Source organism: Melospiza georgiana, unplaced genomic scaffold (genome assembly GCF_028018845.1).
Source record: "Melospiza georgiana isolate bMelGeo1 unplaced genomic scaffold, bMelGeo1.pri scaffold_29, whole genome shotgun sequence".
In the NCBI taxonomy this organism is placed as follows: domain Eukaryota; kingdom Metazoa; phylum Chordata; class Aves; order Passeriformes; family Passerellidae; genus Melospiza; species Melospiza georgiana.
Genome location: NW_026652215.1, coordinates 1,988,950 through 2,013,584, shown reverse-complemented (window position 1 = coordinate 2,013,584; position 24,635 = coordinate 1,988,950). Strand labels below are relative to the sequence as shown.

The window sequence follows — 24,635 nt, the reverse complement described above, 5'->3', positions numbered from 1 at the left end:
TTCTTAACTCTGACCATGGTGGACAGTTGAAAGAAGACATTGACAAAGTGTGACCAATTTATTTGAGTCAGTCCTATGTATTTTATTTGGAATCCCCTCAAAATCATTGCCTTTCCTGTGAGGGAAGTTTGCTAAACTGTCTTTGAGTTTGGGTTTGTGCTGCTGAGTTTCTACCTCATCTTCAGCATTGCTCTCTGCCCGAACACTGCTGATCTCAGTAGGAAAACAGGGCTCCCTGTGCCCCAGTGCAGTCAGACCTGCAGGAACCACACAAATGCCCTTTGTTCATTTCACCCCTTTTGATTTCAGCATGATCGCACTTAAAGCTTTCTTGAAAAATAAAGTGGAATTTGTGAATTCTCCAGTTTAAAAATAGTTTTCTCCAAAGCCCACTCTCTTTCCCTATGCAGCTGGACATGCAGGTGGACATGCAGCGGGATGGGATACCAAGGGTTGGTCTGGCTGTATGCTGCCTGGAGCTGTGCCTACTGGGAGCAGTTTCTCTCTATCCAAGCCTTGTCCCTGCCAGTGCTGCCAGAGCCCAGCCCAGCCCTGGGGGCTCAGCTCTGCCCTGCAGACCCCTCCCAGCACAGGACACTGCCCAGGGGCATCTCCCTGGCAGCAGGGCCTTAAGGGCAGGCCAGACAAACAGAGATGCTGCAAGCCAAGTTGCTGCTGCTGCTGTCTGTAGGGAGAGGAGGCTGAGGAGGCACTTTCTGAGAGAGATCTGAGGCCCATCTGCTGATGCCCAGGGTGACAGTGCAGGAGTCTCAGTGACACAGCCAAAGCTGACAGCCCCTTTCCCTTCCCTTTAGGAGAAAGCTGAGAGTAGCCCTGGCCATGCAGCACCAACTCCAGAGCAGGAGGAATCTGCCCTGATGGGGGTGGCTCCTTCCACCTCCAACTCCTTCCCTGTAGTGTCCATGGGGAGCTGCCAGGCAGGCTGAGAGCTGTCCCTGGCAGGTGGCACATGCCCTGGGCTGGCCAAGAGCCCTGAGGGCTGCAGGAGCTGCTCTGCAGGACAGCCCTGAGCAGCCCTGGCTGCAGCCCCAGCTTCACCCCCTGCAGCCGTCCCTGGCAGCAGGAGCCATCCTGCCCTGTCCCTCTGACGGTGCCCAGGGCAGCCCGGCTCTGCAGCACATCATCCTCCTCCTCCTCCTGCTCCTGTGTCACAGAGAAACTCGGAGAGTCCTCCTGACACATCCCCCAGGCTGTGGGGTGTGCTGGCTTCAGGAGATCCCTCCAGGAGCACAGGGGACATTGCCCTGCACCCACACACTCACCATGCACAGGGCTGGGAAGATGTTTCCCCAAGTGAAGTCTCTGCTCAATGTCTTCCCAATCCTGATTGCCTTCAGCCTTTCTCTGCCTGACTTCTTTCCCCTCAGTGCCTGCAGGCAGAGCCCTCAGCCCTGCTGGGCTGGGAGAGGAGCTGGCCCTGGGAAGAGCTGTTCCTTTAAAGCTCAGCAGCACAGACACAGCACAAGGACTTAAATGAGCCTCCTGGGGATTTGGTGTTGTTTACATAAAACTCAGTCCCTCAGAGAGCATTCAAACAACTTCTAAAGAATTCAAAATTAAATTGAAACTCCAAAGTTTTCCAAGTTTTAATGGGTGCCACTGAGGGATGCAACTCAGAAAGTGTCCCCAGGTTCCAGTTAGAGCAGAATACTGGAGACAGTGATGACAGCTGGGGACAAACAAGGCAAAGGTGTCTCTGGTGCTGAGCAAAGCTGGATGTGTTTGAGGAATGCAAAGGGCCCAGGCCTGAGCCCCAGCCCCTGGCCAGGCAGATCCTGTCCCTCCCTCCTTGCTCAGGGCTCTTCCCGGGATGGGCACTGGCATGTGGGGATGTGTAATGCCAAGGGCAGGAGCATGGGGCGGCCCCTGCCAGGCTGATGAGCAGGGACAAGGAGGCAATGAGGCCCCAGCCCTGCAAGGGTCACTTGTCCCCTCGTGGCTTCAGGCCCAGGGCCAGCAGCCATGGCCAAAGTGCTGCCCAAGTTGGCTCTGGCAGGGCTGTCTTGCAGCTGCTGCCCATCCCTGTGCCCTGTGCAGCCCAGGCTGTCCCACGGTGTCCCTGCCCTGCGCCTCTGTCCCTGCAGGCTGTCGGCATCCCCCAGCTGCCCCACCTGGCTGGGCCCTTCCTTTGCTGACAGCTCTGCCTCCTGCCTGCCTCTGCCTGCCCACACAAAGCCTGGGGCTGCTTCAGGCTCCTTCTGGGGCCGTGCTGTACCACAGCCCTGCTATGGAAGGGAAATTCCTTTATCCTGGTGTCCAGTCTGGGTCTCCTCAGGTGCCTTTGGAATTAATTCTTTCTTTATCTGGCTGTTTTCTACTATGTGAAAAGGATCCACCATCTCTGAAAACACCCTTCAATCCCTTCCAGGGCTCTCCTCTGCTGTCCTCACTCCCCACCCCACTGAGCACAGGGCTCCCATGTCCCTATAAATTGTCATGTGCTTGAGGCCAGGAGCACCTGGACAAGAGGGACAGTTCTTTTCTACAGGAAGGAAACCACAGAACCCCAGGGTTTGAAAGCAGATGAGAAGCAGTCACCAGAAGCCAAGGCCAGCCAGACCTGTCTTTCCTAGCAGTTTTTGTCTAACAGTAACCCTTAGATATTCAGGGAGTTTTGGGGGTGGAATTCCATTTCAGCCATGGGTTCCTGGACTGGAATGACAGTTCTCCATGGGGAGGAAAGTGCAGAGCCCCAGTGTTTCAAAGGCAGATGAGATCTGGCCCTCAGGAAACCAAGAGAACCTGGACAGACCTGTCAGCTTTTGTCTGGGAGATATCCTTGGATATAAGGAATTTTGGAGGCTTATTCTCTATTTTGGCCATGGATGCCTGGACTTGAGAGATGCTTTTTTCAATGAGAAGAAAAGCACAGGCCCCCAGGTGTTTTGAAAGCAGATGAGGGGTGGTCCCCAAGAGGCCAAGGCCAGCACAGAGTGGGTTGTGTGAGGTCACAGGTAGGGCTATGAGAGCACAGAGTTGTGTGAGGTCAATGAGCAGCTACAGCATCACAGAGGGGATTCTGTGACATCACTGAGGGGATTGTGACATCACACAACTGTCTTTGACATCACAGGGTAGAATGAGCGGACACAGAGCAGATCCTGCCATCATAGAGGCTGGCTCTATGACATCAGAGAGTGGGTTGTGACATCACTGGGTGGCTATGTAACATCATAGGATGGGCTGTGACATCACATAGTGACTTTCTGACACCACAGAGTCTTCTGTGAAATCACAGTGCAGGTGCATGACATTCCAGGGTGACATCCTAGAGCTGGCTCTGTGACGTCACAAGCGTGCTCCGTGATGTCACGGAGTGGGCAGTGACATCACAGATGACTGTGTGAAATTGCAAAAGAGCTGTGTGGCATCATAGGGGGCTGTGACATCACAGATGACTGTGTGAGGTCCCTGGGGAGGTCACTCTGCCCCAGCCCCCCTCACAGCTCCCCCCAGAGCAGTCCAACCCTGCTCGTGCACAGTGGGGTCCCCTGTTCCCCCGGGTCCCCCAGCCTTGCAGCCTCCCCCAGAGGATGTTCCACGAGATCGACCCCAGAGCCTGACACGGGGACGGAGGGCCGGGGCCCTGGGGGTGGCACAGGGGGACAGGGACCCCCCGGCAGCATCCCCGTGTCCCCCAGGGCCAGAGCCTGGGCCAGGGCTCCTTCACCCTGTTATGAACGAGGCCTTGAGAGTGCTGAAAAAATCCCCGGCAAGGGAGCAGCAAAAACCAGATTTAATATTAAGGGACAGCAGGACAAAGTTCCTTGGCAAGAGTCACTCTGCTCCTGACTGGACCCTTCAGGCACACCAAGGAAACAAAGCAACAACAAAACCAAACCAAATCCAGGCAATCAAACCAGAAATCAGGCAAGAACTCTTCCTGGGTATGTGTGAGACACAAGGACAGTGAGGGCAAAGATAAAAGGAATATGGGCCAAAAGCTTAACAGAGGTCAAACCTAACAGGACTATACTTAAACCTTAACTTTAACTGGTACCTTCAACTCCCCAGTTTAGCAAAAGAACAGCACTTAACACTATTTAATCTAACTTAAAACCTATGAGTTAGAAATTTAACAGAGGAATTACACTTAACAATCCTTAACTTAGCTAAGAAATTAAATGTAACAACTTAGAAAAAGAGCAACTCTTAGCAGCATTTAACTTCGTTTATACCTCGTGACTTATACTTACTTACTGATATCTGGATATCTGAGTGACTCAGCTATCCAAGGCACTCCAACCCCTCAGAGAGCAGCATTTCTGCCACTTTCCCCAGCACAGGCACTCCTGTGTGCACACAGGCACAAAGAGTCAGTGCAAGGCACCTGGGAGAAATTCCCGTGAGGGCAGAAAATGCTCACTGTGGATCCTTTGCCATCTCCCCAGCAGGTGAAGGGTTGAGCCTGGAGGAGTGGGGGGATCGGCCCAGGCTCCGTTGTTGTTCAGGATCCTCGAGTGCAGCAAACGGGAGAGTTCCCGGCTGGGAGAGGCCCCACTCAGAGGGAGTCGCTGGCCCAGGAGAGCTCCAAGGGCTCCTTTTGGAGCGCTGCGTGCAGGGCCCCAAGAGAGGGGCTTCAGTCCCAGCAATGGTTCATCCTGGCCGCACTTGACATCAACAGCTTTCTTTGGCAGTGTGAGAACAGGGATGTTGTGCCACTGAGGGAACAAAAACAGTTCCCAGGGCTGCTGATAAAGGAACCAGGAGCTGGTTGTGCAGCAGCAGTGCCTGGAGCAGACAGTGTTTGTGATGAGCCGCAGAGGAGCTGAGCCCAGGGGCTGTTGACCAAGGCCGAGCCCCAGGGAGCATTTCTCAGCTGGCAGGGCGGCCTGAGAAGGGCAGGGGGGAATGCAGCAGCACAGGACCCATGGAACCAAGGGACCATTGTGACACTCTGGGGTCTCATGGAATCGTGGAGAGCACTGTGACATTGCTGGGCCTCATGGAACCAAGGGAACTGTAGTGACACTGTGTGCCTCCGTAGAATGTAAGGATGATTGTGACACTGAGAGGCCCCATCAGACCAAAGGTCCATTGTGATACTGTGAGCCTCACGGAACCAAGGGGCCATTGTGACACTGGGGGGCACCATGGAGCCAAGAATATCATTGTTACACTGATGGGACTCATGGGATTATGGAGACCATTGTGATGATATGAGGTACCATGGAATAAGCAAAACATTGTGACACGATGAGGCCTCATGGAACCAGTGAGACCATTGTGACCATGGGGTCCCCATAGAACCAAGAGGACCATTGTGATACTATGGGGCCTCATGAAACTAAGAAATCTTTGTGACATAGCAGGGCTGCATGGAACCAAAGGTCCATTGTGACATTGCAGAGCTCATGGAACAGAGGAGTCACATGACATTGTGGGGCCTGGGGAGCCACGGAAGCCATTGGGACACTTCAGCGCTTTATGAAATGTAGGGGCCACTGTGACACTGCCTGACTCCATAGAACCAAGGATCCATTGTGACACCACAGGTCTTCTTGTAATCAAGGGGCAATTTTTACACTGCTGGACCCCATGGATTCAAGGCACTGTTGTGACAGTTAGGCCCCATAAAAGCAAGGGAACATGGAACGGGTCTGGCTGGTTTGGCCTCCTGTTGACTGCCTGACTGGTCCAACTGAATGTTGGGGGTCTCTTCTTATCAGCTGCTGAAACACTGAGGCTCCATGCTTTCCTTCCTATGGAAAAGAACTGTCCTTCTTAGTCAGGTGCCCATGGCCAGAATTGGCATTTCACCTCCAACATTGCCTGTTGTGACAGACTGCAAGGGATTGTTGGCTAGAATAATTTTGTGTGTTGGGAAGGAAGGGCCAGGTCCAGCCCTGCCCTGCCCTGCCCTGGCACCCCAATCCCCCCAGAGCCTCTATCCCAGCCCAGCAGTGGCTGCCAGTCCCTGGCACAGCACAGGCAATGCTCCACAGCCACCTCTGCAGCCCCCAGCCCAGCTCCTGAGGGACCAAATGAGCCCAAGTCCCACCTGGGGGAAGGGACCAGGAAGACCAAGGGGTATTTGAGGCTAACCAGAGGGCAAGTACACATCTTGACCCTACATCCCTTTGGAATTTCCATCTGAGCACTGCTGGAAACTGGGAGTTGGTAGCTGTGTGTGTACTTCTCTGTATCTTTTTTGTCTGTCTCTCTTTCTGTGTCTACTTCTTCTATATATGTCCTCTTGCAAATTTTGAGTAACTTAAAATTGAACAGGTTTAGAGTTTGTGAATTTGAATGGCACAAGGTAATGCTTTGAGCTGTGTTTTTTGTTGATTGAATAACGTATTAAACTTTTTGCCAAAGTTTCCCGGATTTTCTAAAGTTCCCAGTAAAGGCTGGTTTGTTCTTTTGAACTTTTTAGAGTCTCTTGTTGTTATTTGTCCAGCACATAAAACTCAGAGGACACAAACAATTGTAATTCCTTTTAAATGTCTTGTTGAAAGAATTGTTTGGGGGATGAGAGTCAGGGCTTGTGTGTCCTGCTTGGCCCAGCTCAGGCAGGGCTTTCCCAGCCACATTCCACACTCCATTTCCCAACTGGAGCTGCTGGTGCCTCTGAGTTGTGCTGCCCCAGCCCCAGGGACGCTCTCCTTGTCTGCCCATTCCCCCACGGTCTCTGGGCAGGGATGGCCTCAGTGGGGGCTGCTGAAATCCTCAGCAACTTGGAGGCTGCTGCTGAATTTTCCTGCTCCAGAGGCTTGTTCAGCCTTCAGCTCTTGAGTGCAGGAATTCAGTGTCCCAGGGCTCATTAACATTCTGAACACTTTAACAAACCAAGCCTCAGGGGATAATTTGATTTTAATTTTCAAATCATTTGTGGTTAGGTAGATCTCAGTAGTGTATTCAAAGTGAATCCAAGATATTTAAAAAGACAGCGAGAAGAGATTTTTTATATCCTGTTTAGGTTTTTTTTCCTGTCAAATTATTGATATGTGCAATCTCCAATTGACACTGAATCCAAGTACCCCCTCATGCAGTTTGAGTAGATATGAAAATCAAGACCCTTCATGGCTGAAAATCAGTCAGACTCTGTCCCTACACCCACCCCACCATTTCCCCCATCCAAGCCCTGGCACTCAGAGCAGCCTTGTGCAAATCTGAGCTCCCTCCAGCCCAGGCTGCAACTGCAGCTTTCAGCTCCTTGGCTCCAGCTCCCACCTGCTTTCCTTGGAGAGGGAGCTGCCCGAGACACTGAGGGATGTTCATTTCTTGTCAGCCAACAAAGCCAAGGGAAGGCACAGCTCCATCAAATGCAAAAGTCATTCTTCTCCCTGGCTCTACCCTGCCTCTGATCCCCACAGCCTGTCCTGTTTCCTTCATCCCCGCATTGCCAGGGACTTTGTGGGACAAGGGAGCTCTGCTCTGGCTATGGAGGGAGGTCCAAGTGCCACCACTTGGGTGGGAGCCAAAACTCATCAGGTTTGTGTCCTTTGGGGGTCAGGAACTGGTGAGACTCAGAGGCACAGAAAGTTTCTCTTCATGGCCAACAGACCATAGTTGAACAGGATACATTTTAATAACAATCACAGCTCTTCCCTGAGCAATGTGCAACATTCCAACAGTCTCTGATGATTCTGCCATCCACAGGTGATTTCCATACTAAAACTACTTTCAAACAAACATGGTTTTATGATAGATATAAACACAATTCAGTTCTTGCATCAGGATGCTCATCCTGGAGCAGGGGCAAAACAGATCCAACAATTCCTGATTTGCAAAGTGGTCAGTGGTGGATGGAGAAGGGAGGTCAGGCTGCTCTTGGTGTTGAGGAAATGCTGAAACCAGCCTGACTCATTTCATCTGCTCATGCCCTTGCTGATCTCCCCTCTTTCCCCATCCACCCATTGGCTTTTGTCTCCCACCAGCCCCTGGTGAAGAGCCTGGCTCTGTGTTCTCCATCCCCTCCTCGCTGGCACTGCCAGGCTGGCATGAGGAGCCCCTCAGCCTTCCCTGTCGGTTTCTCGGCTGTTTAGGTGGCCTGGAAAGGCCCAGGGTGGCCTCGGACAGCCCGGCGCTTCAAAGGACGAGGAGAGACTTCTGATCTTGTTTCGGTCTCGGTGTTTATTAATTGTTTATCTAAAAGATTTTCTTTCAGCCCAACAGAGGTCTGCACAGCAAGCCAGCCATGAGCACACTGCGAGCCCCCGGGGCAGTCACTTATCTTTATACCCGAAGTTACGTATAAAATATTTATAATTTTTCCCCAATACTTTCTACCCTTATTAACCGGTGCACTTCTAGTAATAACCAATCCCAAAGTGCCACCATCACCACAGAAGATGGAGGCCAAGAAGAAGAAGAAGGACAGGACACGCCCCAATTCCTCCATCTTACTTCTTTAGACCCCCCTGTACAGAAATCCTAAACCCGGTGTTTTACACTCTAATTAACTTATCCCTTCACCATTCACCCCAGTGAAATCCTCCCATCCTCATACAGGTGTCGTCTCCTGTGTAGGGTCAAAGTCCTGCCACCAGACACTTCTGGCAACATTCCAGGACTCCCGAGACCCCCAAGGGTGGTCTCGGCCACTCTGCACCTCCATCCTGAGGTGCTGAGATCCCACATTCCCTGCTCCAGGCTGGACCAGCCCAGCTCCCTCAGCCTCTGCTCACAGCCCAAGGGCTCCAGCCCCACCTTGGAGGCCCTTCCCACACCCTGCTCCAGCTGCCAGACATCTTTCCTGCCCTGGGCAACCCAACCCAGGCCACAGTGACCTGGATAATCCCTGTCCTTGATGTTCTGGTCACACAGCCCTGGCCCCTTGTCCCCATGTCAGGCTCTGGGGTGGATCCTGTGGAACATCCTTTGGTGGAGGCTGTGGCTCCAGGTGGCCTGGGGGGATCCTGGGGGACAGGGACCCTGCTGGGCATGAACAGCATTGGAGTTGTTGGGAGAAACTGTGAGGGGGAGCCGGGGAGGAGTGACCAACCCAATGACCTCACACAGCCTGCTGGGATGTCACACAGCCCCTCTGAGATGTCACAGCCTGCTCTGTGATGTCTCAGTTTGCTCTGTGATGTCATACCTCTAACCTGGGATGTCACAGCCTGCTCTGTGATATCACATAGGCAGTCTATGATGTCATAGCTGCTCTATGACCTCATATACCCCATTCTGTGATGTCATAGCCCACTCTGTGATCTTCTGTGAAATAAGGAGGGGCAGCAACAAAACTTCTGCACTGGAATTAGGAAGGGCAGACTTTGGCCTGTTTAGGATGCTGATTTTGGGAGTACCAAATCAGGTCCTGATTCTTTAAAGGGAAACAGCCCTTAAAAAAAAGGGGTCCAGGAAGGATGGACACATTTCAAGAAAGTAACCCTAAGAGGAAGGAGCAGCCTCTGCCAGTGTGGCAAAAGATGATCTAGTGAGGAAAATGACTGGCTTGCGTGCCCATTCAGATTTTGTGGCAACTCCAGTGTAAAAAAGGACCAGCAACTCAGGAAGTGTTTAAGGATGTCATTATGTTATCCAAAAGAAAATTAGATACGTGAAGCTCAATCAGAACTTAACCTGGCCACTTCTGTAAAAAAAATTTTAAAAAAACTTTGTATAAAAAAGTGTATAGCAAAAGGAGGGATAAGGGAATGTCTATTCCTTATTGGATGTAGTGGAGAATATAGAAACTAAAGAGAAAGAAAAGCTGAGCTACTTAACACCTTGTTTGTTTCAATTTTCAATATTAGGACAGGCTGTTCTCAGGACAAGTGTTCTCCTGAGCTGGTAAATGGGCACAGGGAGCAGAACAGCCCCCCGTGTAATCAAGGAGGAAGCAGCTGGGGACCTGCTGAGCCACTCAGATGCTCACAGGTGTGTGGGATCAGATGGGATCCATCCCAGGAGGATAAGGGAGCTGTGGATGAGCTCCCCAAGCTGCTCTCCATCATTTCCCATCACTGCTGGCTCTGCAGGGAGCTCCCAGAGGGCTGGAGGTGCCAGTGTGAGCCCATCCCCAAGAAGGGCTGGAAGGAGAATCTGGGGACCTCCAGGCCTGTCAGCCTGACCTGGGTGCCCAGCAAGGTTATGGAACAGATCACCCTGAGTGCCATCACAGGGCACCCACAGGATGGCCAGGGGGTCAGAGCCAGGAAGCGTGGATTTATGGGTGGCAGGTCCTGCCTGACCAACCTGGTCTCCTTTTATGACCACGTGACCCATCTGTGGGTGCAGGAAAGGCTGTGGATGTTGTGTGCCTGGAATTCAGCAAAGCCTTTGACACTCTCTGACAGCATTCCCTGGAAAAGCTGCAGCCCACGACTTGGGAAGGTTCCCTCCTCGCTGGGAGATTTAAGAGCTGGCTGGAGGCTAGGCCCAGAGAGTGGTGGGGATGGTGCTGCACCCAGCTGGTGTCCAGGCACTGGTGGTGTCCCCCAGGGATCTGTGTTGGGCCCAGTCCTGTTTAATATCTTCACTGGTGATCTGGGTGAGGGGATTGAGTCCACCATTCACAAATTGCAGATGGCACCAAGCTGGGTGTGAGTGTGGATCTGCTGGAGGGCAGGACAAGAAGACACAGCCTTAAGCGGCACCAGGGGAGGTTCAGGCTGGAAAATAGGAAGGAGTTCTTCACAGAAAGGGTAAGTGAGAATTGGAATGGCTGGCCAGGTGGAGGTGGCAGAGTCCCTGTCCCTCTTCAGCGGCACTTAGCGCCATAGTCTGTGTGACAAGGCAGTATTAGGGCATTGGTTGGACTTGATGATCCCAAAGGTCTTTTCCAGCCTATTTGATTCTGTCATTCTGTCATAATTGGGACACTCTGGGGCCATTGTGACACTGCAAGGCCTCGTGGAACTAAGAGGACCATGGTAACACCATGCAGCCCCATAGAACCAGGGATCCACTGTTGTGCTCTGAGGCAAAATGGAACCAGGCAGTGCACCGTGACACTCTGGGTCCTTGTGGAACCACAGAGGCCATTGTGATACTGCAGGGCCTTGTGTAACCAAGGGGTTTCACCATTTTGACACTAGAACACCAAGGAGACCATTGGGAGACTCCAGGGCCCAGTGGAACCAAGGGGCCATTCTGACACTGCGGGGCCTCATGGAACTAAGGGGACATTGTGACAGTGCAGGATCCTGTGTCACCAAGGGGCCACTGTGACACGAGGGGGCCTCAGGGGATCTGGAAGAATGTTGTGACACTGTGTGGCCTCGTGGAAACAAGGAGTCCATTGTGACACTGTGGGGACTTGTGGAACTACAGAGACCATGGTGACAGTGTGGGACCTCATGTACCCATGGGGCCATTGTGACACTCTGGGGCCTCATGGAACCAAGGGGCCACTGTGAAACTGCAGCACCAACAAGAACATGTGAAGTCCCATGGTACCAAGGAGTCCATTGTCACATTTTCTGGCCCCATGGAACCAAGGAGACCATTGTTGCTCTGCATGGTCTCATGGACCCAAAGGAGAACAGTGTGACAGTGCAGGGCGTGGTGTAACCAAGAGGCCATTGTGACACTGAGGGGGCCCCTGGAACCTAGGATATCTTTGCAGATGACACCAAGCTGGATGTGAGTGTTGATCTGGGAGCATAGAAGGGCTTTGCAGAGAGACCTGGACAGGCTGGATTGAGGGGCTGAATCCAGCAATTTCAGGTTTAAAAAATCCAAGTACCAGGCCCTGCAATTTGGCCCCAGTGCTATAGGCTGGGGATGGAGTGGCTGAACAGCAGCCAGGCAGAAAGGGACCTGCAGGGACTGATGAACAGCAGGCTGGACATGAGCCATCTGTGTGACCAGGTGGCCAAGAAGGCCAATGGCTCCTGGCCTGGATCAGGAATGGTGTGGCCAGCAGGAGCGGGGCTGATGTGCCAGCACTGATCTGCCCCCAGCTCTGCACACAGACATTGCTGCTGCAGCTCCAGAGAAGGCAACAAAAGGACATCTCTGCAGAAAATTTTGCTGGGACATCCTTTACTTCCTTTAAATACACCAAGAGTGCAGTCCCCCATTGACACAGTCTGTGGCCACGGGGAACATTGAGAGAAACAAAATAAGAAATGGCACAAGCAATGATGTTTCTTTGTGGACAGAATGGAAAAACTAAAACAAAGGAAAGAAATCTCCAAAGTGAAACCAACAAGAAGTATAAAAACTAGTTTTATTACAAGTGATTTGCAGAAATTGACCAGCAGTTTAATGTTCCTGAAAGCATCCAGTCATCAGTCTCCTCACAGCAGCCTTGAGCTCCTGGTTCCTCAAGCTGTAGATGAAGGGGTTCAGGGCTGGAGGCACCACTGAGTACAGAACTGACACAGCCAGATCCAGGGATGGGGTGGAGAGGGAGGGAGGCCTCAGGTGAGCAAACATGACAGTGCTGATGAACAGGGAGACCACAGCCAGGTGAGGGAGGCAGGTGGAAAAGGCTTTGTGCCGTCCCTGCTCAGAGGGGATCCTCAGCACGACCCTGAAGATCTGCACATAGGAGAAAACAATGAACATAAAATAACCAAATAGCAAGCAGGCACTAACTGCAATTAGCCCCAGTTCCCTGAGTGAGGAATTTGAGCAGGAGAGCTTGAGGATCTGTGGGATTTCACAGAAGAACTGGCCCAGGACATTGCCATGGCACAGGGGCAGGGAAAATGTATTGGCTGTGTGCAGCAGCGAATAGAGAAAGGCACTGGCCCAGGCAGCTGCTGCCATGTGGGCACAAGCTCTGCTGCCCAGGAGGGTCCCATAGTGCAGGGGTTTGCAGATGGACACATAGCGGTCGTAGCACATGATAATCAGAAGAGAAAGCTCTGTTCCAAGGAAGAAGTAAATCAGAAATAGCTGTGCTGCACATCCTTTGTAGGAGATGTTCCTGGTGTCCCAGAGGAAATTGTGCATGGCTTTGGGGACAGTGGTGCAGATGGAGCCCAGGTCGCTAAGGGCCAGGTTGAGCAGGAAGAAGAACATGGGCGTGTGCAGCTGGTGGCTGCAGGCTACAGCGCTGATGATGAGGCCGTTGACCAGGAGGGCAGCCAGGGAGATGCCCAGCAAGAGGCAGAAGTGCAGGAGCTGCAGCTGCCGTGTGTTTGCCAGTGCTAGAAGGAGGAAGTGGCTGATGGAGCTGCTGTTGGACATTTGAGCTGTCTTGGCATGGGGATCTGTAAGAAAAGTAATCATGGAATAGTTGGGTTTGGAGAGGACTTTAAATATCCCAGCACAGCTTGGGGGCACTTTCCCCCCACTGCCTGTCCAGGGCTCTGCTGCCTGGAGCTGTCCCTGCCAGCAGCTGCTTCTCTGTGCCCAGGGCTGGGCCCTGCCAGTGCTGCCAGAGCCCAGCCCAGCCCTGGGTGCTCAGCTCTGCCGTGAAGACCCCTCCCAGCTCTGGCACTGCCCAGGGGCAGCTCTGGCTCTGCAGGCTCTGATAGGAATGTCAGAGCAACCCTGAGGAGGCTGGAAAAGAGACACTGATGCTGCCTCAAAGGGGCCCTGTGCAGATATCTGTCACTGCCTGCTATATTCAGATCTGAGACAAAATGTTTTTATTATTCCATTCTGAACTGAGAGATGAAAATCTATAGGCTCCATCCAGGCAACCCACAGCAGTATATTAAAAAAAGCAGGATTTTCCCTTTTATGCAGCCCCTGCCTTGCTGTGCTCCCTGTATAATCTACTTGCAAATGTGCTGCAGTTAAATGCCATGCTGGGAGCAGTCCTGAACAATGCAGCATCCTCCCCACACAAGAAGAACACTTCCAAGCCTTACCAGCTGTCTCCTCCCACCCAGATCTTGCCCCCCAGCACTGCCAGGGCTGGCTGAGAGCGTTCCCTGGCAGGCAGCAGAGTCCCTGCCCCAGCACAGCGCCCTGGGCTTCAGGACCCTGCTCTACAGGACAGCCCTGGGCACCCCTGGCTGCTCTGCACAAGAGATAATCAGAGAATGTACTCACAGAGTCTGTAGGCATTGGGATGTTCCAGCTTTAGGAGATGGCTCCAGGAGCTGCAGCTGCATTGTCCTGCAGCCAGAGGTTCCTGTGCCAAAGGCTGGCAGTGATTCTGCCCCAGGCACTTCTCAGCACCTTCCCAGCCCAGACTGATTGAAGCTCTCTGTGCCTCTGTGCTGTGCCTGGGGTGGCTGCAGGCAGTGCCCCAGCCCTGCTGGGCTGGCAGAAGAGCTGCTCATCAAGAGAAATGTGCTTTTGAAGCTCTTTTTGGTTACCAGGAGCTGCCTCTGTGCCAGGAGCCCAGCCCAGCTCAGCAGCACAGACACAGCACCAGGACTTTAATGAGCCTCTGGGGCTTTGTGCTCAGGCCCTGAACATCAGTCCCTGAGAGGGAGCTGAAGAAACCTCTCCAGAACTCCAAGTCAGAATCCAATTCCAAGGTTTCTTGGATTTTAATGGGTCCCACTGAGGAACACGACAGAGAAAGTGTCCCCAGGTCCCAGGCTGAACAGAGAACTGCAGGCAGTGATGACATGTGGGGAAAAAGAGAAGCCAAGTCTTGGTGCCCTGGGGCACAGCAAGGGCCACCAAGGGCTGTGCCACCAAGGGCTGGGAGGAGACACCTTGTCCTGAGGCCCTGGGGCCTCCTGGAACAGCCCCAGCCAGGCTGGGCACTGTCAGCCCTTTGTCCTGCCCTCAGCATCCCCCCCTAGCCCACATCCCAGTGGCCTCAAGGATCTGCTGGAAGGAGTCCCTGAGGAGCCTTGCTCAGGAATGGCCCTGGGGGCTCCTGAATGGTCCCCGGGACTGCAGGTTTTTCATAGGACTTTGGGTTTGGCTTTTGCCTTGGAGTCTCTGAGAGGTTTGTGCAATCATGGCCTCCAATTATCTGTTGTAATTAGTCCCTGGAGAGGCTTTGTCAGTAACAACACTCAGTGGGGCTCATTAATGCTTCAAAGTACTTCAGTTATTTTGTGGTACTTGCTGTTGCCCTTTGGATACAGACTCTGTGAGAGGTTTGTGCAATCATGGCCCCAATTATCTATTTTAATGAGTCCCTTGAGAGCTTTGTACTGACATTCAGTGGGGCTCATTAATGCTTTGAGGTACTCAAGGTTTTAAGGTACTTTGGATTTTTCTTTCTCCACTCTCCATCTCTGAGAGGTTTTTGTGCCATCCTGGCCTCCAATTCTCTCCTGCAAGGAGTCCATGAGGAGCCTGTGTTGGAGAGGGACCTCAGTGGGACCCATTCATGCTTTGAGACACTTTGGGTCTTTCCTCTGACTTTGACTCCTGGAAAGGTTTGTGTAATCTCCTCTCAGGCCCTGAGGTTCAAGGGCTCAGCTTCAAATGCACTCAGAGCTCATTAGGATCAGGCAAATCCTGACAAACCATGGCTCTGCCTTGATTTCCCTCTGGTCTGGAGCAGTTCATCAGGAAGATTTCCTTTTACAGTTACGGAGAAATATTTCAATGAGCTTCTAAGAAATATGTAATCCTATTTTAAAGACTGTATTTTATTACTTTTCTCTTTTGAGAAGAGGTGATTGCAGCATTCTGTTCCTAATATTGCTGTAGTGCTGCTCCTAAGGGGGTCTGGCCATGTCAGAAGAGTTATACATTGGAACTGGAGTCCATTGTGGACAGCCATGCCTCAGATTCCCCAACCCCATGTGAGACATGATTTTCACTTTCAATATTTTCAATGGTTTATTAAGTCCTTATCAAAATACAACAGAAGGGTCTTGATTTTCATATCTTTTCAAATACAACAGAAGACTGAATTAAGAAAAGAATACAGTGCCGGAAGCAAAGAATTCAGTCACCATGTGCTCATCTACAAAATGGATGCTCTGTCTTTTATATCTCTAGCCCCTCCAAAAGTCTTGTCAATCGACTCCTTTTTCTCTGTCTAGTGGCGGAGATCACTGTCTTACACCTTGATTGGAGGTCAGATGCTGCCATAGTAACAAGCTGACCCTCCCAAATTCCCCAACTACTGAGGCCATCCTGTGATAACAATGCAAGGGGGAGGGGAAGGATAATTATACATCTACAAAACTTCTCTTAACATATATTTAATATTCACCCCTTAATTTTGACAGTCAACCATACAATCACTCATCTATAAAACTCCCCCCTTTTCTTTTTCTCTAAGCCATTTTGCTTGAACAATTAAGTAAAAAATTTTCTCTCTCTCTTGAATGAGTCACACCACCATCTGTTGATGTGGGCAAGGACAGTGGGAACAGGTGAAAAAAAATCTCAGATTTTCCTCAGACACACTTATTTGGAATGGACAAAAGGACATCACAGAGGTCCAGTATGGCTTTGACTCCCATCTACCGTGCCTATGTGGCTGCTACCCATAGTCAGTGTATCTTAGGGGTGAGTACAGTGGCCAACTCGGTCCTGCCCAAGAGTCCCTGTTGAATGAAAAGACAATTGAGGAATTATAGAGGTCCAGTATGTCCTTTTGTCTCTACCTTACCATGCCTACGGGGTTGCTACCCGCAGCAGGGCTATGGAGCCTTCTTGGTAGCAAACAATGAGGCCAACCCAGCTTTGCCCTCCTTCCTTTGTCTTCTTTTCTTAAAGAAGCTGTCCTATTACCTTTTACAGTCCCTTGTGTACTTCTCCTCAAAAGATGCTGGTAATTCTCACCCATGAAAACAGGTGTCTGGTGGAAGCTTGACTCCACTTTTTGGGCATCTTGGTGTTTTTCTGGTTGTCTTTCAGTCTCTGCTTGAGAGTCAATCTTGTTTCACCTGGCCTGGATGTTACAGTCCACTCTTTGGGCTCTTCTACTGGGCCTTAGACTATGTTGCCATGAGTCCATCCCTGCTCTGTAGTTCACATGGCCGATTTGGTGGTGAGCAGTTCCTGAAAGGGATCTTCCCACTGAGGAGTTAGAGGCTGATCTCTCCATGACTTAATCATCACCCAATCTCCAGGATTAATATTACGGATTCTGAAATCCAGGGTAGTAGTTTGAGGAATTGCCCCTTTATGTCTTAGCCCTTCTAAGGTTTGTGCTATGGACATAACTTATTTCTTGGCATTGGTTTCCCCTTCCTCATACATGGCAACCTTCTGGGGTGAGGTCCAGAAGGGTAACCCAAACATCATTTCATAGGGTGACACCCCCAGATCTGTCTGAGGTTGGGTTCTAATTCTTAATAAGGCCAAAGAGAGACATTTTGTCCATGACATTTGGGTTTCAATCATTAGCTTAACTAGAGCTCTTTTAAAAGTTTCATTCATTCATCTGTCAACCTGACCGGAACTCTGTGGACGCCATGGAGTGTGTAATTCCAATTTTATTCCCAGGGTCTGAACAACTTTCTGCAATATCTTCGATGTCATATGAGTTCCCTGGTCTTAATCATTCCTGTTTGCCATTCCATATTGGGGACTGATTGATTCTAGAAGGGTTTCACTCAAAACATTGGCATTGACTTTCACAGTGGGTACCACCTCTACCCAATGAGTCACCTGTTCTACTATCACTGGCAAATAGTAGTGTATAGGGGTGAGGCACTACTGGGCATCCATTCAGAGTTCTTTTGTTCACTTCTCTCAAATCTTGGACAAGCCTGTAAGTCCCATCTGACTTCTTTACTGGCAATATGGGTGTATGATAGGGGGACATACAAGGTTCTAAGGTCCTGTCCTCAAGTAGGTCCTGGATCACCGACTGTAGTCCTCATTTCCCTTCCAGGGAGAGTGGATATTGTCGTACCTGGACTGGATGGCTCTCATCAATTCATTTTATTACTATAGGTTTCATGTTCAATTTGCCTTGATTTTTCAGTTTTGCCCACATCATCTCATTAATTTTGCCCTCATCCTCTTCCCTTAATGGGAGAAGATTAATTACAATTTTTCCTTCCTCTGAGAATACTCCAATGCTTAACTGCTAATGCACCTGTAAATCCTGCCCTAATGGATTGCACCCTGCCTCTGGAACTAATAGAACATCCCTGATTCCTCCTTTATTTGCCCCTTCAAACTTTACTTCCTTTAAAACTGAGACCTTGAACTCCTCTCCTTTTGCACCTACTACTTGCCCCCTTTGGGATTCTAAAAACACAAGTTCTTTCAGCTTCCGTGTCTACTAAGAATTCAAATTCTTTCTCCTGGAATCTATTTTTAAAGTTATCAAGGGCTCCTGATGGTAGTCTGTCATGAGAAGGTAGAGCCCTTGACATCCCTAGTCTTCCACTTCTCCTTTTTGCCCAGTCTCATAGACCCTTTTCCTTCTGGGGGCAATTCCTTCTAATATGTCCATTCTCTTTACAGTAAAAGCAGTCTGGTCCTAAGTTCCCCTGTTTCCCAAACTCACCTTTTTGTGCCCAGTCCCAAGGAGCTGCATCTCCCCTCCTTCTATCTTCCCACACTAGAATCCCCCTCCCTTACCTGGATTGTTCTTCATGTGCTGGTTTCCTTCCCTAATGGCAGTTGCCATTACCTTGGCTTTTGCCTTGGTCTTACCTTCATCCCTCTTTACATACTCCTTCTGTGCTTCCCTTAGAAGATCCTCTAACCTCCTTTCTTGCCAACCATCAAGCTTTTCTAACTTTCTCCATATATCTGGCCAGGCATGAGTGACAAAATGTATCTTTAGTAAGATCTGTCTGGCCACCGTGCCAGGGTCAACCCCTGAATATTGCCTCATATTCCTTCTCAGTCTCTCTAGCCACTCTGTCATGGTTTCTTTCGTCCTTTGTTGCTCATTGAAAGCTTTATGAGCATTTTAATTATGGGGAGCTGCCTCTTTGATACCTCTTATAATCAATGTTCTATATTCCTCCATGTCTCGCCTGTCCCCAGCGCTGTTGTGGTCCCAGGTGGGGCACATTATGGGCACTTTCAGATCCCCAGGAGGTCCTTGCACATGCCCCCTTTCCCATATCCATATCCCAGCTGCCCGGATCATGTGCCTTACTTCTGGTGTGAATGGTCATTATTGATTGCATCTCTTCCCATGTATAAATATTGGGCCCCAGAAACCCGTCTAACTGTTCCACTAACCCAGTGAGGTCCTCTAGTAATCCTTTCAATTATTTCTTGAACATTCTCACTTCAGAAGAACTGAGAGTCACAACTGCAAATCTAATTCCTCCCTGCATCCCACACAGGGGTACTTCCCTCAGGGCATATATTCCTGCTGCTTGGTTCCCATCCCCTGATCTGCTTTCCTCTCATTGTGCCACCCTGTTTCTGGTGTTTTGACTAAGCCCATCAGGGGGTAGGGGAGGTGCATCTGCAGCTATTGGAGGTGGAGGGGGTAAGTGTTCTAATGGGTCCATTCTTTATTTTCTGATACCTTATGTGAAAGTCTATCCGAAAATCTTTCATTTTTGCCTCACAATTGTCATGAAGAGAAAAGACCACTGAAAGGTTAAAAACTGTTGAGCCAGTTGGGAAAGAAAATCTTATCCTTATTCAGTGTGTTCACAGGTGTTGTTTGCAGAATATGCCATGCTGAACTCGAAAGGGGGATGCTTCCCTTTCTGAACAATAGATCTGGACTTTCTCCCTACCTCCTGACCTGGCTGGTCTGAGCTCTGGGGTGGTTTCCCCCTCAAAGAGAAGACCCCTCTTGCCTGCCTTCAACCACCGTGACAGACAAACAGAGATGCGAATCCCCTCATCAAAGAACCAAGACAAGACAAGAAACCCCCTTGGCACCCCCTTCCAGAGACTGGGACTGAACACCTCGCCAGCTCAGGGGGGAGATGTGCACGAAGGGAGGAATACTGCCCAGAATAAACGCACCTGCGAGCATTCAGCCATGAAAACAATGGAATAAACACCCCTCCTTCTGTTCCTATTCTTTTTCCCTCCTTGGAAACCTTATTTCGGCCACCCTTCCCCCAGTGAAAAACGGTATATTTTGGGGTGCAATCTGACCGTGCTTTGAGATCTCCCCGCAACGTGCACCAGTGAGCTTCGACAGCTGGACCCCCGAAGGATGATGACTCGTTTCAGTAGCTATACCCTACCTGTCCTCCTTTCCTCCCTCTTCCCTGGTCTTACCCTTCTCTTCCCCAGATTCCCTCACCAACGCATATCAGCTGTGGTTATTTCAATAAAATTGCATTTTGTCGATTTGTTACTGCAAACCCCCTGTGCCTTGCTGGTTATTTTTTTTGCACAAAAAATCATCCGTCACCCATTCACTCGGGCGGACCATGACACCTTTGGGGGTGAGGTCTCCCCCTCCCACAGCAGGAAGCGTAGTCACTCTCTTCCCGATTGAATGGTTTCTTAGCTCTTACATGGATGTTTAATGCCTGACACATCCACCCTTCATCTGACCTGTATCTCGGCCAGTATACATGATTGCTCCTAATTTCCCTTCTGGTCCATTCTACCATGCAATAGTGAATCACTTTGAGCTGATCCTTGTCTCTGGTATTTGAGTCATATTTCCATTGGGCTAGTTTCCTTCCCAGTGGGCCATCTGGGGGTATACCTATTGGTACCTCTTCAATTTCTACTCCTCCCCTTGGGGATTCTCTATTTGCACATAGTCCCATCCTGACTGGTGATCACAGGCCCTGCCCTGACAGAGCTCACCTTTCTAACCACAGGCCCTGCCCTGGACAGAGCCTGCCTCTCTCAGAAGGGAAAAGGAAAGCGGGGTGGGAAAAAAAGAAACAAGGAAAGGAGGAAAGAGAAGGAAAGGGAAGGGAGAGAAAAAAAGCAAAAATCTGTACTTCTATTTTGACAAGTAAAAACAAAAAAAACTTATGATCCAGGGGCTTCTGCATCAGTGGATTGGTCTCTGCCCTTCCTCTCCTCCTCGGTTCAATGCTCCGGTCTCACGGTAACACTCTGCTCCCTGTCCCGCCTGGCTCAGCTCGGTTATGGCCTGCCCCTGGCCCAATTCCCCTCAGCAGCTGCAGTCCCACCCCTGGCCTGACCTGGCTTAGCTTTGGTGGTTCCGCCTGCCTTGATTCGACTCAGCAGCTTCCATCCAACTTCTAACCCAACTTGGTTCAGCTTTCAGTGGTTTCTCCACCCCAATTCAACTCGGAGGCTCTGCCCGTCCCAGTTCAGCTCGGCAGCTGCGGTCCTGCCCCTGGCCTGACTCGGCTCATCCTCAGCGGCTCCACCTGCCCCGATTTGGCTCGGCTCAGCAGCCAGCCCAGCCTGACCTCCTCGGTTCGGCAGCTCTGCCCTGACACGACTTGGCTTGGTGGCCAGACTGCCCCGACCCCCTTGGCTTGGCAGCACACAAACTGCTGCACCAGCTCCTGGGTGATCCCCTGCAGCAAACCCCTTGGTGATCACCCTGCTTCCAGCCCGGCTTTGGCTGGCCCTGGAAATTACAGCACTGGCTGCACCCCAGAGGCTGCCCCCTCTCTGAGCACCGTGCGAGCCACAGTGTCACGTGGAGCTTATAGGTGGCCATTGAATCTTAGTGTGTATTGTATAGGTGGCCTTTGAATCCTAGTAAAATATATGTATTGCATAAGTGGCCTTGCCCCGATCCTAGTTGTTCTAAATGGGCGGCAGCTGTGGCTAATGAAGATAACTGGGATAAAAGGGTGGGTTGGCCGGTCAGGGAGAGCCTTAGAGGAGCCCTGATGAAGAAGCAGAAACAACACTGCTGTGAAGAGCTGCTTGTGAGGAAACCACCCATAAGGTACCGGACTCTAGAAATATGGTAACAACAGAGCTCACTGGCTCCCGTGGTGTGTGCCGGCTGGGAATCCCGCTGTGGGTCCCCATCCTGGCACAAACACAGTTTCCCCAATGGGTGAACCCCGTTCACAAGTCCCCACAAACCCTTCAGTCTTACGTGTCCTCTCGGCCATGGGGTCCTTGTCTACGGGATACCCACTTTCCTGCCCCCCATGCGTGCCACTGTTCCTTTTTCCTTTCTACCGTCCAATATCCTGATGCTTCAAGGGACCAGGATGGATCCAGTATATTACTAATATGAAGCTCACTTTCATATACTGGAATTACAGAGTCACAATCTGGCCAGAAATATTTATGTGAATGGTACCCACCGCTCTTCCCCTCTTTTCATTATCCAGTCTCCTGGTGTCTTTGGGCTTACAGCCTGCAACCACTGGTGGAACTGGGAGAGTCCGACAGACTACGCCCAATCTGTAGCGGGAGGCGTCCCTTTTGAAAACTCCTAAGGCCGCCAGGTGTATTTCCTGGACAAGTCCCCATTTGTGAGAAATGATGCTCACTTCCAAAAATTTAAAAGGATTATTAAAACCTTCTCAAAAAATACAACAGAAGACTGAATACAGAAAATATAACGGCACTGGAAGCAAAGGATTTTTTCCCACTATGTGCTTGTCCACACAATGGATGTTTCACCTTTTAACCCTTTAGCCCCTCTCAAATCTTGTTCATCAACTCTTTCTTCACTGTCCAGTGGTGGAGGTCACTTCCTTACATCTTGATTGACAGTCAGGTGTTGCCATAGTAACAAGCCAACCCTCCCAAATACCCCAACTACCAGGCAACCTTGTGATAACAACACAAGGGGGTGTAAAACATAATTGTAAATCTATAAAACTTGTCTTAACATATCCATAATATCTGCCTTTTAATTGTGAGACTCAACCATCGCATTACTCATCTATCACACAATTATATCAAAACTGCTTCCTCTTCCACCCTGACTGTCCCTGCAGAGGAACAGGGCATTTTTCATGCACTTCCACAAGGTCAGGCTACTCATTTCATGGTGAGTCTGAGATGGAAATGGCCATAATAAGAAGGAGAAAAGCAAAAGGAAATGGATTGGAAAATCTTAGAAAAAATTACCCTTCTTACAGGCAAGGTTCACCAAGTCATTCCCTGCATTTCTCCTTTTCAGATCCTTTCAGTCTTCTACTCTGGGAGATGCAGCTTGTTCTGCTGCTTATCATGAACCTATTGTTTTCATGCTCTTGATTTATACCAGCACAAGAGATGTACAATCATCTAAACTGAAAACAGAAAGAAACTGCCTCTGACAATCAATTTTCATGTTCTAGATCACTTTCCAGGTGTCTGTGGAGATGTGTGAATAATTATCACACAACTCTCCATTTCCGGCTGCAGCTTCTGGAGATTCTTTCTCTGAATTCAGTCAGGGTTGCATTCCCCAACAAGTCTTGGTACCACATCCTGTTTTCCAAGGTTGGAACAGTCACAATGAAAACCTCACCAACAGCACAACTCCCCAGTCCACCAGGAAAAGAAAGGACAAGTTGTCCAGTTCTCTAAACCTTTGTCTTGCTTTGCTGCAAGAATCCTGCTGCACGGACAGTGCTGAAAGCCAAGAGAAGCTGCAGCTGGGGACACAGCTTCTGACAGGAGCTTAACCCCGTTTGCTATGAAAGGTTCTTGAAAAGAGCAGACAGGACTGTGGAGAAGATTCCTGGAAAATTGAAACAGCTTTCCAGAAGTGAAATTAAAATGGAAAGAAACCATCTGAAATGTTTTCCTCTCTTTATTTCCATGTTCCCCTTTTCCATCTTGCACTACTTTCCCATCCACTTAATTCCAAATGGATCTCACCTCTAAGATCGATGACTTGGCAAGTTTTAGACACTCTAAAATACCATGAGCTACACACAGTTTGCCTTCCCGTTTTTGTTGGAAAGCAACGCTGGAGCCATCAGTGCAGTGCTTGGGTCGGGCACGAATCCTGCAGGCAGGGAATGTGCCCCAGCAGTGTGTGACCCTCAGCAGGGACAATGCTCAGCAATCCTGCAGGCAGGGAATGTGCCCCGGCAGTGTGTGACCCTCAGCAGGGACAATGCTCAGCAATCCTGCAGGCAGGGAATGTGCCCCGGCAGTGTGTGACCCTCAGCAGGGACAATGCTCAGCAGCGTTGCTGTGCTCAGTCTCCATGGAACCATGCCAGGAGCAGCTGCTGAGCTCAGAAGCCATCGCAGCTCCTGCCCTGCCCCAGAGCCCCTTGGCAGGGTGGGCTCCTGCCCTGGCTCTGTGTGCCAGGAGCCAGCAGCGCTGGGTGCAGGGAGCCCAGGGAGGGCACAGAAATGCTGGGTGAGAAACGCTGGGGCACAGCGAGATGGGCGAGTGCAGCCGGCCAGGGCAGAGGAGCAGCACGCACAGGGGGCACAGCCTGCAGGACAGATGGCCAAGGGGAGAAAAAACCAAACAGCTCAGGAGGGTGGAGAACAAACTTTTAGTTGCAAACTTCAGAGAATGAGGTATTTGGGAAATCTGAAACAGCATTGAATTACAGTAAATCACTTGACAAAGCACTGACTGAGCAAACTCTAACCTGCCCAACTTCAAGTTATCCAGACTTCGATAAAAGGAAGTCAGAAGAAGAGAGAGAGGGAGAGAGAGATCCACAGTCAGCCTTGGATCTCAGCTGCTGTGAGCTCTGGGGCCGTGGGAGATGTCAGTGTAACACCCGTGTCACAGCCTGACCTGCTCTGGTCCCTCTCTCAGATGGGGTTTTTGGGGTGCCAGGGGCTTGGCTGCCACTTTGGGGCTGGGCCAGAGGCTGCAGTGGCTGGGGTGGGGCAGTGACCACCCCACCTCTGCAGAACTCTCCCTGCCCCCAAACACACACTGGAGATGTCTGGGGCCATTCATCATTTCTCTGCTCTCCAGCACCAAGGCAACAGACTCTGGCTACAACTCTGAGCTCATGCCCAAGGCAACCACCCCTGGCAATGGGGGTCCATGGAGCTGCTCTCAGGAAACTCCCATAAGCT

The 24,635-nt window shown here is 50.6% G+C and overlaps 1 protein-coding gene across 1 annotated transcript; it reads right to left on the bottom strand.

Annotated features, from left to right (window-relative positions):
• Positions 1-12,180: 12,180 nt before the first annotated feature.
• LOC131096442 (olfactory receptor 14C36-like) lies at positions 12,181-13,113 on the bottom strand. The gene has a single exon (XM_058044779.1). It carries the CDS (start codon positions 13,111-13,113, stop codon positions 12,181-12,183), a length of 933 nt encoding a protein of 310 aa, XP_057900762.1.
• Between the last annotated feature and the right edge of the window lie 11,522 nt (positions 13,114-24,635).